This window comes from Vombatus ursinus, unplaced genomic scaffold (assembly GCF_900497805.2).
Source record: "Vombatus ursinus unplaced genomic scaffold, bare-nosed wombat genome assembly UNPS02014923.1, whole genome shotgun sequence".
In the NCBI taxonomy this organism is placed as follows: domain Eukaryota; kingdom Metazoa; phylum Chordata; class Mammalia; order Diprotodontia; family Vombatidae; genus Vombatus; species Vombatus ursinus.
In genome coordinates, this window is record NW_020954701.1 from 1,070,533 (window position 1) to 1,089,550 (window position 19,018).

The 19,018-nt window shown below is 38.0% G+C and overlaps 1 protein-coding gene and 1 long non-coding RNA gene across 6 annotated transcripts in view; one reads left to right on the forward strand and one right to left on the reverse strand.

The window, feature by feature from the left end:
* The window catches only part of RPS6KA2 (ribosomal protein S6 kinase A2), a 540,405-nt gene that overhangs the window by 469,507 nt on the left and 51,880 nt on the right, over positions 1-19,018 (forward strand). For all 3 annotated transcript variants that reach the window (XM_027843552.1, XM_027843551.1, XM_027843550.1), the window contains 2 exons: positions 5,402-5,466; positions 18,836-18,938. In XM_027843552.1, coding sequence (XP_027699353.1) covers positions 5,402-5,466; positions 18,836-18,938 — 168 coding nt within the window. The remainder of the gene's footprint in view (positions 1-5,401; positions 5,467-18,835; positions 18,939-19,018) is intronic.
* The window catches only part of LOC114029197, a 198,187-nt gene that overhangs the window by 127,264 nt on the left and 51,905 nt on the right, over positions 1-19,018 (reverse strand). The window lies entirely within an intron of this gene.

Consider the following 19,018-nt stretch of genomic DNA (forward strand, 5'->3'; position numbering starts at 1 on the left):
GCATGGGGAATACAAAGAAAGGTAGTCCCTGCCCTACATTTTCTCACGATGCAATAGGCGAGACAACATGCAAACAATTATGTACATTCTATGTACAGGATAAATAGGAAAGAGTCAGGAAAGGAAAGACACTAGAAACATGAGGGATTGAGAAAGACATCTTGTAGTAGGTGGGATTTTAGCTAGAACTTAAAATAAAAGAAGCCAGGAGGTAGAGATGAAGAAAAAGAGCATTCTAGGCAGGGAGAACAGCTAGAAAAAAATGTCCAGAGCCAGGATGTAAGATATCTTGTTCAAAGACCCAGAAAGGAAGTCCAGTGTCACTGGATTGAGGAAGAAAGGGAACGAGCATTTATTAAGCACTTGCTATGTGCCAAGCACTGTGTTAAATATTTTACAAATGTCATCTCTTTGATCCTCACAACAACTCTGGAGGGGATGGTATAACTATTTTCCTCATTTTACAGTTGAGAAAACTGAGGCAAACAGAGGTTTTTTTGTTTGTTTGTTTGTTTGTTTGTTTATTTTTTGCCCAGTGATTTGCCCCAGGTCACATAGCTAGTAAGTGTCTGAGGTAAGATTTGAACTCAGGTCTTTCTAACTCCAGGCCCATTGATTTATTGTCTCTACCACCTAGCTGCCTCAGCTCTTTTCTGATATGTTTATGTTCAACTAGGAGGGTTTTGAAGTAATAAAATATAGTAGTATAAGCAATAGCTTATCACTTGATATGTGCACTGGCTATCTCTTATACCTAGAATGTTTTCCTTCCTCACATCTACCTTTTTAACTCTCTGCCTTATTTCAAAACATAGCTCAAACTCCACTTGCTGCAGGAGAATTTTCCCGGCCCCCTGCTTCTAGTGATTTCGTCTTTAAGGTTACTTTCCATCTACTCTGTATACATCATACATGCATGTGTTTAAGTATGTATGTTTTATGTATGTGTATGTATGTATATACACACATATTTATGTGCATGTTGTCTCCTCCATTCATATATAAAAGCCTTGAGGCTGGGGACTAGTGAGTGTGTGTGTATGTGTGTGTGTGTATGTGTGTGTTTAATTTTTCTTTGTCTCCTCAGCACTTATCAGAGTGCCTGTCATATAGTAATCATTTAATAAATTCTTTTGAGCTATTGAATGACAATAAGGGAAGGAAAATAATTAATCTGAGGGACTGTATTTCCAGTGCTAGCATATCAGGCACTATTGGACATCATTAGGAAAAAGGTAGCCTTTTATTTGCCAGGAAGGGAGGATTAAATTTGTGATTTTATTGGTAAAAATAGAGGGAAATTCTGTTAAGTAAATGCCTTATACAAATAAATCATGACCTGCTCTACAATTTATAATCTTAGTTACCTGAGGCTTTAAAAAATCAAATCACTACCCAAAGTTACACAGCCAAGAACTTGAACTCAGCTCTTCCTGACTCAGAGGGTCACCTCTCTCACCATAGTACTACACTATGGTTGCCTCTCTTAAATTATGCCATAATTAATTATCTGCTCTGAGAGCCACCATAGTATAAAGGTCACCAGACTTGGAATTAAGAGTACTGGGTTCAAATGCTAACTCTAACACTAGCTTGTGATCATTGTCAAGCCTCTTAAACTATCATCCTAAATTTCTTAATCTGTAAAATGGGAATAATAAAACTTTTACTACATGTGTGACACATGTGGGAAAAGTGTTTTTCACAAACCTTAAAGTACAAGGTAGAGTAATAGGATCACAGATTTGGCCAGTCAATAAACATTTATTAAGCACTTGCTATCTATAAGAAACTGTTCTAAATCCACAGTCCCTGTCAGTCAATAAACATTTATTAAGAGAGCCTACTATGTGCCAGGTATTATGTTAAGCACCCAGTATACAAAAAGAGTCAAAAGTTAGTCCCTGCCCTCAAGGAACTTATAATCTAATGGGGGAGCAAATAAGCAAATATATACGAACTATATAGAAGATAAATAGGAAATAAATAAGAGAGGGAAGACAATAGATTTATAAGGGGTTGGAAAAGGCTTCCTGTAAAAGATGGGATTTTAGTTGGGACTTAAAGGAAGCCAGGGAAGCCAGTAGGTGGAGATGAGGAGAAACTGGCATGGGGGACAGTCAGAGAAAATGCTCAAAAGTGAGAGATGAAGTGGTTTCTATTTTTTTTTTGTGGGGGAGAACTGCAAGGAGGCCAGAGTCATTGGATCAAATAGTATATGGCAGGGAATAAGATATAAGAAGCCTGAAGAGGTAACAATCTGGTACTGGCTAAGAAGTAGAGTAGTAGATCAGTGGAATAGATCAGGTACAAATTACATTACAGTAAATGACTATAGTAATTTAGTATATGATAAATCCAAAGAATCCAAGCTTTTGAATCAAAAACTGATTATTTGACAAAAATTGCTGGGAAGATTGGAAAACAATATGGCAGAAACCAGGTATAAATCAACATGTCACATTGTATATCAAGATAAGGTCAAAATGGGTACATAATTTACACCTAAAGGGTGATACCATAAGCAAATTAAGAGAGCATGGAATAGTTTATCTGTCAGATTAATGGATAAGGGAAGAATTTAGGACCAAAGAAGATATAGAGAACATTAAAAATGTAAAACAGATCATTTTGATTATATAAAATTTAAAAGTTTTTGCATAAACAAAACCAATGCAACCAAAATTATAAGAAAAACAAAACTGGGGGAAATTTTTTGCAACAAGTATCTCTGATAAAAGCCTCATTTCTCAAATATATAGAGAATTGAGTCAAATTTATAAAAATGCAAGTCATTCCCCAATTGATGAATAGTAAAAGGATATGAACAGGCAGTTTTCAGAAAAAGAAATCAAAGTTACTGATAGTCATATGAAAAAATGCTCTAAATCACTATTGATTAGAGAAATGCAAATTAAAACAACTTTGAGGTACCAGCTCATACATATCAGATTGGCTAATAGGACAAAAAAGGATAATGTTGGATGTTGGAGGGGATGTGAGAAAACTGGGACATTAATGCACTATTGGTAGAGTTATAAACTGATCCAACCATTCTGGAGAGCAATTTGAAACTATGCCCAAAGGGCTATGAAACTGTACATACCCATTGATCCAGCAATGCCATTGCTAGGTCTATATCCCAAAGACCTCCAAAAAAGGGAAAAGGACCTATTTGTATAAAAATATTTATAGCAGCTCTTTTGTGGTGGCTAAGAATTGGAAATTGAAGGCATGCCCATCAATTGGTGAATGGCTAAACAAACTGTGGCATATGATTGTAATGGAATATTATTGTGCTATAAGAAATAACAAGCAGGATGATTTCAGAAAAACCTAGAAAGACTTACATGAACTGATGCATAGTGAAATGAGCAGAACCAGGAGAACATAGTACACGGTAACTGCAATATTGTTTGATGAAGAACCGTGAATGACTTAGCTATTTTCAGCAATATAATGATCCAAGATAATCCCAAAGGACTAATGATGAAACATACTACATGCCTTCGGAGAAAGAACTGATATTGTTTGAATACAAACTGAAGCATGCTATTTTTCACTTTCTTTCATTTTTTTTCATTTATTCAAGTCATCTTGTACTAAATGACTAATATGGAAATGTTTTGCATAATTGCACATGAATAACCTATATCTGATTGCTTACCATCTCAGGGAGGGGAGAGAAGAGGGAAAGAGAGAAGCAGGGATAGAATTGGGAACTCAAAACTTAAAATAAAAATGTAAAAAAAAAAAAAGAAGAAGAAGACTGAAGAGGTAAAAGGGGACTTGGTTACAAAGGGCTTTGGATGCCAAACGGAGGATTTTGTATTTGATTCTGGGGGGCAATAGGAAGCCACTGAAGTTTATTGAGTTAGAAAGTGACATGGTCGGAGCTATGCTCCAGGAAGATCACTTTTGTGACTGAATAGAGAATAGACTGGAGTGGAGAGAGACTTGAGGCAAGCAAACCCACCAGAATGCAATGGTCCAGGCATGAGGTGATAAGGGTCTACACAAGGATGGTGGCAATATCAGATAAGAGAAGGGGTCATATTCAAGAGATGTCACAAAGGTGAAATTGACAGACCTTGACAACAGATTGGATGGGGGCAGGTGGTGAGGGATAGTGAGGAGGCAAGGATGACACCAAGGTTATAAGCCTGAAGGACTGGGAGGATGATCCTGCCCTTTACAGGCAGGATCAGGCAAGGTAGGAGGGGGAAGAGAGAAGGGTTAGGGAGAAAGATAACGAGTTTGGTTTTGGACATGTTGTGTTCAAAATGTCTACTGGATGTCCAGTTTGAGATGTCTGAAAGGCAGTTTAGAGATGCAAGATTAGAGGTCAGCAGAGATTTGGGGGCAGTATAGATACATTTGAGAATCATCAATATAGAGATGGTAATTAAATCCCTGAGAGTTTATTAGATCATCACATGATCAAGAGAGAGAAGAGAAGAGACCCAGGCCAGAACCCTGTAGGACATAAAGTATTTGCCCTCAAAAGGCTCGTATTATAATGATTGTTAAAAGTCACCTAACCTAGCACCCTCATTTTATTATGAGAAAGCCTGAAGTCCAGAGAGGTTGTGTCTTGTTGAAAGTTAGACATATAGGAAGGGCCAGAGTCAGAATCTCACACATTTGCCTCTGCAGAGGACTTCTCCCTCACTACACCAGCATTGTCTCCTCCATGTTGCTGGTTTCTGGCATAGAATGAAGGTTCTTTGAGAGTGAGAACTTGGCCATTGTGTATACCATTATGGGGCAGCTAGTTGCTACAATGAATAGAGTGCTGGACTTGCAGTCAGGAAGACTCATCTTCCTGAGTTCAAATGTGGCCTCAGACACTTATTAGATATGTGACCCTGGGCAAATCACTTAACCCTGCTTGTCTCAGTTGTTCATCTGTAAGATGAGCTGGAGAAGGAAATGGCAAACCACTCCAGTATGTTTGCTAAGATAACCCCAAATGAGGTCACAAAGAGTTGGATGTGACTAAATGACAACAACAAAATAACCCTTTCTACAGTACAACATATAGTGATGCACACGATGATACAGTTTTCAATGTAACATTTCCCCAGCTTTTGTTATATTTTCATTGGCAGTTTTTTCCCTCATTTTGAGATTCTCTTGCAAAAATTAAAAATGCAAACCTCTTCAGAATGACTGGGCATCCAAGCCCAGCTCTTTTCACCCATCTGTTCATATTTTCTCAGAAGCAAAACATAGAATTGATAAAGGTGTGCAGCTGGGAACAAGAACCTAATTATACAAGAAAGGACATCTTATATAAAATACATACTTTTACAGTATGATTGCTACATTACTAGCTATCAGAAAGAAAACACCATTCTGTTTTTACTGCAGTGCTCAATCTTTGCGTTATTGTTGGCAGGTGCTGGCCTTGATGGAGTAGAAGAAATTAAGCGCCATCCTTTCTTTGTTACCATCGATTGGAATGTAAGTTGCATATTGAATGTTCCTGAGACTACACTAATACTAGATGAATATAATGACAGGCAAATGGAAACTAAAAGATTCCTATATTCAGACTAATTGGGACCATACACAATGCCAATACATGTGTATTCCACAAGGTTGCCCCAACAAACCCCAACATAGAAATAACCTTACAGGCAAATCCCACTGGAAATCTCTGACATTCTGTTATGAAGTTTTGTGGATCCAATTAATGACATTAAGTGGGGATAGCCTGTATGTCAAAAAGTCAGATAATCCTGGAACATGTTTCAGGACTTTCTTTCTGCTTGGATATGGCAGATATACAGGAAAATGGAGTAGAAATTATTTCAGAAGTACTGGGAATGGCCTTTTATGCACCCTTTATTGAATGCACCCTCTATTTTGTGCACTTGCTCAGGAAAGATAAATTCCTTTAACAGAAGGGCATTCCTTTAACAGAAGGAGTTCAACTGTAAGTTGAGCTCCAAAATGAACATACCACCAGGAAAGGGGACACATTGACACATACTCATTTGTACTAAAGCATGAATGACCAATATCATGTCTTTTCTTGAGAGAAGACTTTGATTAGGTCTCAGGGATGAGACCGTGGCAATTTTTGGTACCTAAAAGATGAGAATGAAGGACAGACATGAAAACCTATTGACAATTGTCTATTTCACAGTTTTACCCAAGACCATCTCATGTGTTGTCCTCTGAGATATCCTCTAAGGTCCTTCCAGCTCTGAGATTTTATGAGTCTATACATGAAGGAAGATATTCTGTCCTGATGAATGCAAGTAGAGAGATTTCCTTGTGTACGAATGAAGCTTGTACAGCCAAATGATTCCAAAACCTCAGAATTCTTTAGTGGGAACCAAATAAAAGAGACTGCATAGTAACCTTTTTTTGGTAATATGAGTCATAACATTCTCAGATTTTACAGTGTGTTTTCATTTGGTATAATGAGGTTCATTTCAATAGTATTTGAATTTTCTTCTGTAAGTGACAGAAATGAGTATAGAAAGATGAGTTTGACCAGAATGAAGCAGAATCATTGTAAAAGTAAAAAGCCTATAATTTCACATACTCTATGTAGCAAAGTAGCGGTAGCTCCCTACTTTTTGCCTTTTCACCAGTGATGACCTCTGACTGGAGGGGTTAGGGGAAGTTTATCTCGATGAACTGAGCCTTGAAAGACAGGCAGGATATGAATAGGCAGTGATGGATGAAAACGGGAAAGGAAGCAGCATGAACAAAAACAGAGGATTTGTTGTTGTTGTTGTTCTTTAACCATGAAAAATAGCATGGTTTAGATTGGCATTGGGTTCAGGACCTGAAAGAAGTCAATCTTCATACTTAAAAGGTGGCAGCCTTGCTAGAGGAAGCAATTCTTGTGTACAGTGTTTCATGTCCTACCTCCATGCCGTTTACATTGCCTCTTTCCTTTACCTGACATACACTTTTTTCTTGCTTCTGGCTCTCAAAATTCCTAGCTTCCTGTAAGGCTCAACTCAAGTGCCACTTTCTACATGAAATCTTTTCTGATTCCCCCAATTTCCAATCATTTCCTTCTAAAGTTACCTAGTTTCTGTTGAACGTATACCCATATGGCCATATATCTTCTCTCCAAGTTTGACTCCTTAGCTCAAGAGCAAGGTCCTGTTTCACTTTTATATTTGTATGGCTGGTCCCTAGAACTGTTCCTGGCACATAGTAGACAGTTGACAAATGCTTGCTGATGGATTGATAGATCTAAGAAATCTAGGTTCTCATTTCGACTCTACTACTGGCCATGTGGTCTGGAGCAAATCATTTCATCCTTCTGAGGTTCATATTCCTCATCTGGAAAATTAAGGGGATGTACTAAATAATCTGTAAGGTACCTTCAAGCTCTGATATTGTAAGATTTTTCAACATTTCAGAAACATGCCAGCCCTGAAATTAACATCTATGACTGCAGCCACCATCTTTTTTACTTATAATTTGTTTTTCACCTTACTTTTCCCTTTTCTGAGCTAAATAGTAGGACTTAAATTGAAAGAGTATGAGAGGTTCTTTGTAAAGCCTTAGTTTTAAGAGCAGTTTACAATCCATTTTCTCAAGAAGATAAATTTGAAAAAATAATTTTTGGAGAGGGGTAAGATAAGCCACATACATAATTTCTATGGAAGACAACAAGGACATGAAATTTTTAAATAGGAAGAGCATATTCATTCTGTGTCCTTCAGACTGTGTGTGTGTGTGTGTGTGTGTGTGTGTGTGTGTGAGAGAGAGAGAGAGAGAGAGAGAAAGAGACAGAGAGACAGAGACAGAGACAGAGAGAGACAGAGAGAGAGACAAAGAGAGAGAGAACGAACACATTTCCTTAAAGTATAATACAGGGTAACCCAAAAGTCTTAGTACAGTTTTAAGCTATTAAGGCTTAAAACTGCACTAAGGGGCAATTAGGTGGTGCAGTGGATAGAGCACAGGCCCTGAACTCAGTAAGACCTGAGTTCAAATCCAGCCTCAGACAAAGCACTTAACACTTACTAGTTGTGTGACCTTGGGCAAGTCACTTAACCCCAAATGCCTTTAAAAAAAAAAAAAAACACGAAACTGCACTAAGGCATTTGGGGCAATCTGAATAAATGTGCGTTATTATTTTCCTGGATCAGTTATATCAATTTTGATGTTTGCCATAAAATTATGTTTGAAATATATCTCCTTAATTAAGGAACCTATAAGTACTTCTTAAAACTAAAACCTTACAAAGAATCCTAAACTCATGCTCTATCAATTTAAAATCTGTCTCAAACTAATATGGAAATGTTTTACATGATTGTATATGTATAACCTATATCCAATTGCTTACCATCTCAGGGAGGGGAGAGGGGAGGAAAGGATAGAATTTGAAACTCAAAACTTAAGAAAAGTTTAAAAATTGTTTCAATATGTAGTTGGGGGAAAATAAAATATTATTAAAAATATAATTTGTCTCAGAAAAGGGAGAGGTAATAAGAGATGAGAAATGCATCAGTCATTAGTCAAGAAACATTTAAGCACCTGTATTATGCCAGGCACTGTGGTAATCACTGGGAATAAAGGAGTTTACACTCTAATGGAGGAGACAACATGAAAACAACAATGTGCCAACAAGATGTAGAGAGAGGAGATGGGAGGAGATCTCAAAGGGAAGGCACTAGCAAGTTGGAGGTGAGAGGGGGAGGAGAAAGATGGACCAGGAAAGACTTCTTACAATGCCATAAAGGAAACAAATAGTGACTGCACATATATTATTTGACTCTCAAAACAACACAACCCTGTGAAGTTGGTAATACAAGGAGCATTATTCCCATTTAGCAGATAAGCAAACAAATAACTTCTCCAGTGTCACATATAATAAGTAGTGAATAGCAAAAAGAAGCTAAAACTCAAACCCCATAATTAATACAGGCTCAAAGGAAACCAGATAAAATTCCTTAAAGACATTGAATAACTATGTTCTACCTCTTTAAAATATCCTATGACTTGAACTTCCAGGCACCATGTGCTTTTGGGGAGCTCTCAAATGTGATATTATTGCAGACTGGAGCTTCTGTTTTCTTGTGCCATTGAAGTGGGGAGCAACAGATGAAAGGAGAGAGGACAAAGACAGGGCCCAAGACAGAATGAGCAAGTGTGGGTGGAATTAAGGAAGGCAAACTTTGCAAAAACAATTAGACTATTTTTTTCCAGCCTAAACTTCTGGAAGCTATAGGAAAAGCTGGGTTAGTATGCATTCCAGAGCTCCCAAGTCAGTGTGTGCTTTGTGCTAAGGCTGACTTCTTTCTACCATGCCTTTATGATAATAGCCAGGCTGTCAGCAGACCCCTCAAGGGTGGAAGTAGATTTGGACAGCAAAATAAGCATTGGACTTGTGCAAATGTTTAGCATTGATCTCTTTTTTGTTAAGGGGAAAGGTCCCTATTATTGTAGAGATGGTAATTGTGTTCCTGCAGCAAGTACATGGTGTTTTGCATTAGTTTGCATGCAATCAGCCAGCATCAATAGTAATGTGCTAGATAATTAACACTGATTTGAGGAAGAGGGGTTGTTTCAGGATTTGAGGGTTTTTTATAGAGAATATAGACAGTAGAATATAGTAGAATATATGGTAGAATATAGACAGATCTTTGGGGTACAGGACTGTCTCAGATTCATTTGTGCATTTTGAGGAAGGCCTAATCATTTTAACTTATTTATCATCATTAATCTGTCAAAGGAAAAAAGGGCAAAATCTAGAGGAAAATCATATCTTACATGGATTTCTGTGCACATGGTCAGATGGCCTTCTATAGCTGGCAAGCTCCAGAAACACCCCACATTCCACCCTTGATATATTATTTCCTTCTACCCTGCAATCCTAGTCTCTAAAGCACTGGACTTCCAGACACCATGACAAGTAGTACAACTTACTGGAATGCCCACCCTGGGGCTGGCACTGTCACGATTGACCAGCGTGAATATAAAATCACATAACTGAAAGGCCTCTGTACCTAGCCAGCCCCATCCACAATCTACATTCCACCCCAACCATCTTCTTGCCCTTATGTGTACATTATCTTTATCTCCCTTCACCCTTTCCTCCAGGAACCACAATGAAATTGATAACTCCATTACTACTGGAAAGAATGAATTCTCTTATGACCCTATTAACCATCTCTCTGATTTTCAAAGCAAAACATACCTCCCATTTCCCTATTAGAATGCAGGCTCCTCGAAGGCAGATACTATCACATTTTTGTATTTGTGTCCTCAGCAAAGTAAATTGTTGGTGGTGGTGGTGGTTGGTGATGGTGTTCTTCTTGTTCTTCTTGTTTCCAATGCCACATGACGGCACAGACTTTGTCCAGGGGGTTTTCTTGGCAAAGATACTGCAGTAGTTTGCTCTTTCCTTCTCCAGTATGTCCCTGTCTTACAGATGAAGGATTTAGGCAAATAGGGTTTAAGAAACTTGCCCAGGGTCACACAGCTCACAATTGAATGAAGCCAGATTTGAACTCAGATCTTCCTGACTCCAGGCCCAGTGCTCTATCTGTTGCACTACCTAACTGACCCATTTGGCATGAGTGCTAAATAAATAGGGGGTTTTTTCTGTCATTCATTTTCTGAAAGATGAAGACCTAGAAGTAACTAAAGAACCATGAAGTATTATATCTGTATTAAGTTTAAATGAATTGATAAAAGACTGGACAAGAAGGGAATGTAGTATTAATTGCAACCTAATAATAGTTTTTACCTAATATACCCCCATAAAGAAAAGTAGCAAACCTTTAGACTGGCTGACATAATTGCTTTCCCAGAGTTGTAACTCCGTAGGCACTTATGTGCTTCAGGCAACCTTTTAAAATTGTGGCCATATGTATTGTTGCCTTCCAAAGGTTAGAGAGAGACCCTCATTTCAAAAAGAGCAGAATTTTCTGGCAATAAGAATATGCTTCATAAGAAGAATATTATGTATCTCATTGATGCCCTTCTCCCTCCCCTGTGTTGCTTCTCATTCTGTCTAGTCTTAGTCCAAGCTTTGTTTTCTCTGTATGAGTATCCTCATCCACCTCAGCTCACTTTTACTTTCTGCCACCCCAAGTTGGCTTACTCTCACTTGCATTTGTCTCACTTATCCTAAAATGCCAGATGAGTCAGTCAAGTATGCCTCCTGGTATTCAAATGCACCTTGTAGCTGTAACAGGAAAAAGTTTAGAGGAATCCAATGAGCAAATTTAGGGAAAGATGTATTTGGCCAGAATGCATTTATTCTGTTTCTTAGCTATATGGACAAATGAAAACATAATGGAATAAGACATTTAAATTATATCAAGTCTGCTTTGCAAGAAGGCTGTCATCACTGTACAGGAATCCTGAAATCCTTTCTTTTCAGACCCTTTGCTGACAGCTGGCCTCCTGCCTGGGTGATGAATCCAAGTACTTACCTGTGGGGATTCAAATCAAAGAACACAAGGATAAATCAGTCTCTGCTCTGCTTTATCCTGTGGCCCAAAGCTGCCAGCAAAAGGTACCCTTGTTTCTTTGAGGCAAACATCTGTCACAAAGCAACTGTCCCATGGAATCTTTGGGTCACGAGCATCCCTAGCAAGAACTGACTCAACCAGCCATAAATAGAAATGCTGACAGGTGTTCCAGATTGATCCTAGCTGCCTTTTCAATTGGTTTCAAAGACCCACAAATGAGTTTTCAGTTCTGGAGAGCTTCTCTTTTAGAGCTTTCTCCATCTGACTAGCAAAGTGAAAAACTAACAAGTTAATTATAGATGAAGCACCTCTGTCTTTGAGTTATGTGATAGTGGCCAATACAACCTTTATTGTTGTTGTTTTTTTCATTTTGAAGCTCATGCCATGAGCACCAAATTAGCATATACACAGAAGAAGAGTACCTTCCCAAGATGTAAGGAAAGTCAGGCATTTCAACCCCCATAATCAAGTACTTGGAAGGTTTCCAATCCATCCTTGGCCCACCTTGCACTAAGAATCTTGGCTCTCCTGACTATGGAGTAGCTATTCATTAGAATAGAGGCTAGTACTTGAATTTGCCACAATGCACCAAGAAATGTTAAAAAAAATTCCAATTCATGAATTCTTTTCTTATCATGTTTTCTATGACCAATATTTCTAGCACACCAGGGAAGTTTTTCTTTTTCAAGGAAGCTAACAGTGAATCCTTCTTAAAGCAATTAAAAATTATTATTAGTCCCATAATTTATCAGTTTTGTAAATTCAGATTTTTATATGAGGTTTCCTTAAAATGAGGCAAACCAAGGAAAAGTCGCTATCCATACTAAAGACCAGAGACAACAGAACGCATGAGAGCATATATTAAACTTCTCCATTGGTCTTTCCAGTGCACGCTGTCATTCTTCTACACCTCCATATTCATGCAATCTCATTTCCTGTTCAGCCTGTAAGAATGCCCTTTACTCTGCTGAGACTTATTAGTTTGGAACTGAGATTGATTGTGGGAGGCAGACATTGAGGGGCTATAACCCCACCCTAGAATTTGTTTCTGATTCCATTAAAGCAGGCTCTGATGCTATCCAGGTTAACACATCCATTATACCCCACGTGTAGCTTTTTGTTTCCTCTCTCATTTCAGAGTGACTTTTTTGGTATAAAAACAACCATTAGTTTAGCTATTCAGAGTTTTCTATTATATTGCTTCTATCATGTCAATCTCATAAAAAATGAAGTATTTACCTTTAAGTTGAGCTACCCTCAAGTTGAGTTACCCTCAATTTACAGCTTAGCTAAAGGAAACATCGTGCACATACATAGGTATATAAAAATAGATCAAAGCTGATTTGGGTAGGAAGGCCCAATAGAATCAGTTAAATTCTACTTCAGTATGGCATCCACTCAACTCTTGTTGTTATTGTTGAATCATTTTCAGTCATACCCAACTCTTTGTGACCCCATTTGGGGTTTTGGGGTTTTTTTGGCAAAGATACTACAGTGTTGCCGTTTCTTTCTCCAGCTGATTTTATAGATGAGGAAACTGAGGCAATCAGAATTAAGTGACTTGCCCAGGGTCACAGAGCTAATAAGTGTCTGAGGGTAGGTTTGGGTTGGAAGGCCTAATAAAATAAAGTCTAATTCCGCTTCAGTGTGGTATCCCTTCAATTACTTGAGGTCAGTTGTCACATCCCCCTAAGCCTTCTCTTCTCCAAGCTAAACATCACTAGTAACTTCAGCCAAACCTCAAATGGCATGGTGTCCAGTGTTAGCAAAATAGTTAGGAAGCACATTAATGTATTGGAGCATATCCTAAAATGTAACTCCCACAAGTGAGTGTCATGCCATCAATATGATCTTACCTAAAGAGACTATCACTTCTCTCACTATAGACACAATCTATTAATATAACCCAAGATTATGTAAGCTTTTATTGTCTACCCTGTCACACTGTTGACTTGTATTAAGTTGCAAGCCACTTAAAATGCCCAAATCCTTTTCACACGAGTGGCTGTTCAGTTATTTCTACCATCCTATACATAGGCAGTTAATTCTTCTTTAGCCTGATTATATGATTTCAGTTCTCATGAATTTCATCTTCTTAGACTCCTCTTCTCATTTTTTCTTATAAATATATTTTAAAATCCTGTTTCTATCTCCACTGTATTATATTTCTCTATCAATTTCATATAATCTTCACATCCAATAGTCATAAAATTATTATTTGCTTCTCTTTGTCCCTTAACTTTAAAGGACATTGATGTTACAGGAAATAAGAGTGAGCATATATAGTCAAACCAAACGATGGATTGAGTTGGATATTCTTTCTGACAATGCAGGTTGCAAGCCATCTGCATTTGCCCATCTCGTGCAGTTCTTGTCTGTATCCTCCCTTAAGCTAAGCATGGGGGAGGGGGAGAGGTGTTCAACATGTTGCTGGCTTGCTCCTAACAATTTGAGGATATCATTGTAGCACATAGGAGATCCACCAGCTATCCTTTACTCTTGCCATATGAATAACCTATCTTATTTTTTTATAATAGATATGTAATAACATCCTTTACTTTGGTTCTTCATCATAATTCCTTGTTAATAAAGTGTCCTAGTACTCATGTATATATGGATACACACACAATGAGAAGTTGGCATAAGAGGGCATTGAATTAAAAGTACTTAGACTTTGATTTTGCCTGCCAGACACAGTTTGTATTAGAAACAAAACAGACACAGACAATAGACAAAAACAGAACTCCACACACAGAACCACAGAGAAAGACACACAGTGAGATAGAAGGAGAAAAAAATTATTCTGAAGTTACCTGTGTATAGAAAGAACAATAAAGTAGAGAAAGTTGGACCCAAGTTCAAATTCTGGCTCTTCTACTTATTACCTGCATGACCTTAACCAAGCCATTTAGGCTTCTTCACACGTTGGGCTCTTAGCCTCAGCTGCCTTATCTATAAAGAAGGGAAGTGAACTAGAACATCCTTCCCAGTTCTAAATCCTATGATTCCCATGATAGTTTATGCTTCCATATTAGAAGGAAGAAGTCTTGACCATAAAAACAAGCCCTGTCTGTAGGATAGCAGCATGAGGAAGCAGACATTTGGAGAATGAAAAGGATATGAGTTTTACTTAAGGACAAATATTTATTTAATAATTCAATTCACATATCACAGAAGGTGACTTATAGAGGTTATGAAAACAGGCACAAACATTCTATGTGTAATAGTATTATTTTGTTATCAGTCTTACCTTTAAGGGCTAATATTTCAATGATGGCCCAGAGCTTTCTTTTGCTTATTAGATTTTTTCCAACAAGTGTACGTATCAGGGAAGTTTATACAAGTGCGTCACTAAAGAGCGCAATATATTTCTATTTCTGGAAAGAGTTTAAATGATAACTCAATTCTAGAAATTCACTAATGGCAGGAAATAACCAGGAAATGAGTCAAATAATTATGCCCCTTTTGATATTCCCAAATGAATATATAAAGCTATTATCTATGCATTCTGGAACACCTTCTGGTCAGTAAGCTAACAGAGCAACATTCAGTATTTGGCCCTCCTAAGATATAGCTCCCTATAAATAACTATTGTTCTGCATCCCACCACTATTTCTCCTAGCCTTACATTTGCAACCTTGATTCCTGACTTGTTTTCTTAAATGTAGTAGAGTAAGTGGCAGTAAGAGTATTTTTATTCTGAGTGCCTTAGTTTGCTTAGTTTTGCAAATTCCTGCCCTTCTTTTTTGTCCCTGTACAGTCATCTTCCATATTTTTTTAAATCTGAATTAGATCATACATTCCCTCTTTCCTTCTTTATTTATTATTAACATTCATTTTTTTTAACATTTTGAGTTCCAAATTCTCTCCCTCCCTCTCCCTCCTCCCCCATGCATTGAGAAAATGAGCAACATATCAATCATACATATGAAATCATACAAAATATATTTCCATACTAGCCATGTGAAAAAAAAGAAAAGGCAAAAAAGTGAAAAAATGTTTTAATCTGTACTCAGAGTTCCTCAGTTTTCTCTTTCTGGAGGTGGATAGCATTTTTCATCATGTGTCCTTTGGAATTGTCTTGGATCATCATCTTGATCTGAGTAGTTGTTGTTCACTGTTGATCATTGTTACAATATTTCTGTTACAATGTACGATGTTCTCATGACTCTGCTCACCTCACTTTGCTTCAGTTCATATAAGCCTTCCCTGTTTTTTTCTGAAACGATCCCCTCACCATTTTTATAGCACAATATTATTCCATCACAATCACACACCACAACTGGTTCAGACCTTCCCCTCATAAGTTTTTGGGGGCTAGAAAAATGCCTCACTTTGACCTTTTGTTGGCTCTGCCACTCCAGAATTCAATTTGATGCTTTATTTTAAAGTTGTTTAAAGGAGAATGTTGCATGAGCTCAGCTTCAGTGCTTTCTCTACTCCACCATCTTGGCTCCACCCCATGAGTTCCCTCTTTAGTCAAACATGTCTCTCCAAGGCTCACCTTTCTTTTGCTCAATTATTTCTGCTTATATCAATCAATCAATAAACATATATTGAGTGCCTACTGTGTGCTAGCCTGAGGCAGCTAGGTGGCACATTAGATAGAACACTGGGCTTGGAATCAGGAAGACTTATCTTCATGAATTCAAATCTGACCTCAGACACTAACTAGCTGTGTGACCCTGGACAAGTCACTTAACCCTGTTTGCCTCAGTTCCTTATCTGTAAAATGAACTGGAGAAGGCAAACTACTCCAGTATCTTTGCCACCAAAACCTCAAATGGGGTTATGAAGAGTCAGACACAACTGAAACAACTGAACAGCAGCAGGAGCTTGTACCAGGCACTGTACTAAGTGCTAGGTATACAAAAAGTGGCAAGAGGTGGTTCCTAACCTCAAGGAACTTACAGTGTAATGAGGGAGACAGCATGCAAACAAACATATATGAAGGAAGTTGTAATCATTATAAACAGGATATTAAACTTCAAAGATCTTTGTATTCTTCTTAGCCTAACATCCTCAGTAAAACAGTAGTCCACAGGATCCAACCTATCCTTTATTCCTCTTTGAAATCTCCCAGAATATCAGGCAGATACCACACTATGCCTAACTTTCTTCTCCTCTAATATAAACTCTGTGATGAAGTGGTCACTTGATCTTAGGGTTTCTATTTCAGTAGCTGGGCTCTCCTTATTTGTCAAAATTAGGACCAGAATATTATTTCCCTTTGTCATATCCTCTACCCCATGTCAATGTCATTCATGGCTTTCCCTTCATTGATCCACATTCAGATATCTTCCACCATGTTTTCCACATGTGGATTCCTGAATTTCTACATATCTGAGTCTACCAGTAGGCAGCGTTACTCTTCCATTCCTTTTGAATAAGTTATACTCTGCCAGAGCCATTTTGAGTCATGAATTTCATCCCACCAAGTCTCTGAGGTCGAAATTGGAATCTCTAGTTCACCCTGTTTATTACTTATACATTGTATACTTGTAAATAATTACCTATCAGGCCATGGCTTGTTTTTGCTTTTGTTTTTTCTGCTTTCTTGGGCTCTTGCCTCTATTATTCATCTACTCCTTTCGGTGCTAGTAGAAGTGTGCTATTGGGTTTCTCCTTCTCTCTTCTTTACAGTTTAAAGTCCTCTCTATCAGGTGCATAAGTCTCCAGGGAAGTGTATTTTTTTAGTTTACTGTTATTATGTGCATTCCATCATTGGCCAGCAGTCCATTGTTCCAGTATTTTAAGTTGTGGTTCAGATACATAAATTCCATTCCCATACGCCATCTTCTTAGCTAACTGTTCACTTTCCAAAGGTATTTTCTCTTCCGAACCCCTACCTCTAGTTTTAATGAACATTTCATGTTGCTTAATGATGCTTTTCCATGGTATAATTTTGTACCCAAAAATTTTGTACCAAAAGTGGATAGTGGTAATCAGGATTGATGAGTCTCTGGACAATCTCTGTCATGTCCCAGATACCTGTTACTACAACACCATGGGAACCTAATACATATTCACACTGTTATGGTAGAATAAAGACACTAAGCAGTTACATTCAGACAATGATTTATTTAGCAATGCATGCATTTGCAGAAACAGATCAGGTCCAAGGCTTTTGGTCCACACAAGGACCCTGACCATTGGTTTATACAGTTATTATACAATGGAAGGAAGTAGAAAAACAGGATTGTAGGATTTGAGACATGAGGCTTCTTATTGGTAGAGGAGATCAGGAGACACTGAGATAAGGGGAAGGGGGCAGAGCAGTCTTGTGACTTTCCCGAATCAGGTGACTTCCAAGAAGTTGAAACTTAACTTCACAAAATGGTATACAAGCGCAAAATGGAGTCACTAATTCTATTTTAACGTAACAACACATGCATGAGCGAGGATATCTGAGGTTAAAACAGTGAGCTCTTAGCTCGTGAAGGTCTTTCAAGATACGAAGCCTAGCCAGTTATTTCTGCTGCCCCACAAGCAATCTACAAAACACAGGATGAGCCAGGTCTCATGGGAGGAGGCATGGATAGAAAAAGCTGTCCCATTTCTATCTATGTCATTATAATGTAAAAGACTATTTTTTTTTAAACCAAATGAGTATCATTTCCTCCTAAGTGGTCACTGTGGGAGGTTAAAAAAAATGATTTCAAAATGCCACTATTGTTCCATTTTAGAAACTCCTTTGGAATTGCTTTCAGAGCCAACTTAGAAACCATAAAAGAAAGCCATTTCCAAAACCCACACACAACCATTTACATGAAGCCTTTCCTGAGGTTCCTAACTTCTAGGGATCTCCCCCTCCCCAACAAATTTACCTTGTAATTATCCTGAATATATTTCCTATGTAAGTATTAACGTACATGTTGTCTCCATGTTAGAATGTTAAGCTTCTTAAGGGCAGAGGTGGTTTCATTTTTCTATCTCCTGTGCCTACTGTAATGCCTCATGATTAATAAATGCTCACTGACTGATTGATTGATGACAAAGATATGGATATACCCAAGTAGTACCCAGGGGTGTGCACCCAAGGGAGAGCCCACATAAAATGTCACCATACTAACAATAATAATAACAGTGCCTGTGAAGCGTTCTATGGTTTACAAAATGATTTTGCATGTGTTATTCATGCAATCTAGTTCAGTCCCTGCATTTTTTAGTCAAGGAAATTCAACCTTACTAGGACTGTACTCAGTCCTTACCCACCATACTGAACCCATTTTATTTCCAGTACTTTAGTGATTCTTTTGTAAGTTAAGATGGCCTGAAAAGAGAAGCAACTTTGGTTTTTCAAAAAGCCAGTGCAAACTGCCTTCCTTCTGGTGTCTGGATTTTTTCAGTGTGTTGTATTGCTCTCCTTCTAGAAGCTGTACCGAAAAGAGATCAAGCCACCTTTTAAACCAGCAGTGGGCAGACCTGAAGATACATTTCATTTTGATCCTGAGTTCACATCCAGGACCCCTACAGGTTAGTGTGGGCAGCACAAAGGGGAAGAATCAGCCGTTACGGCCAATGACATATTTTTCCAATATTGCCGAACAGCTAGG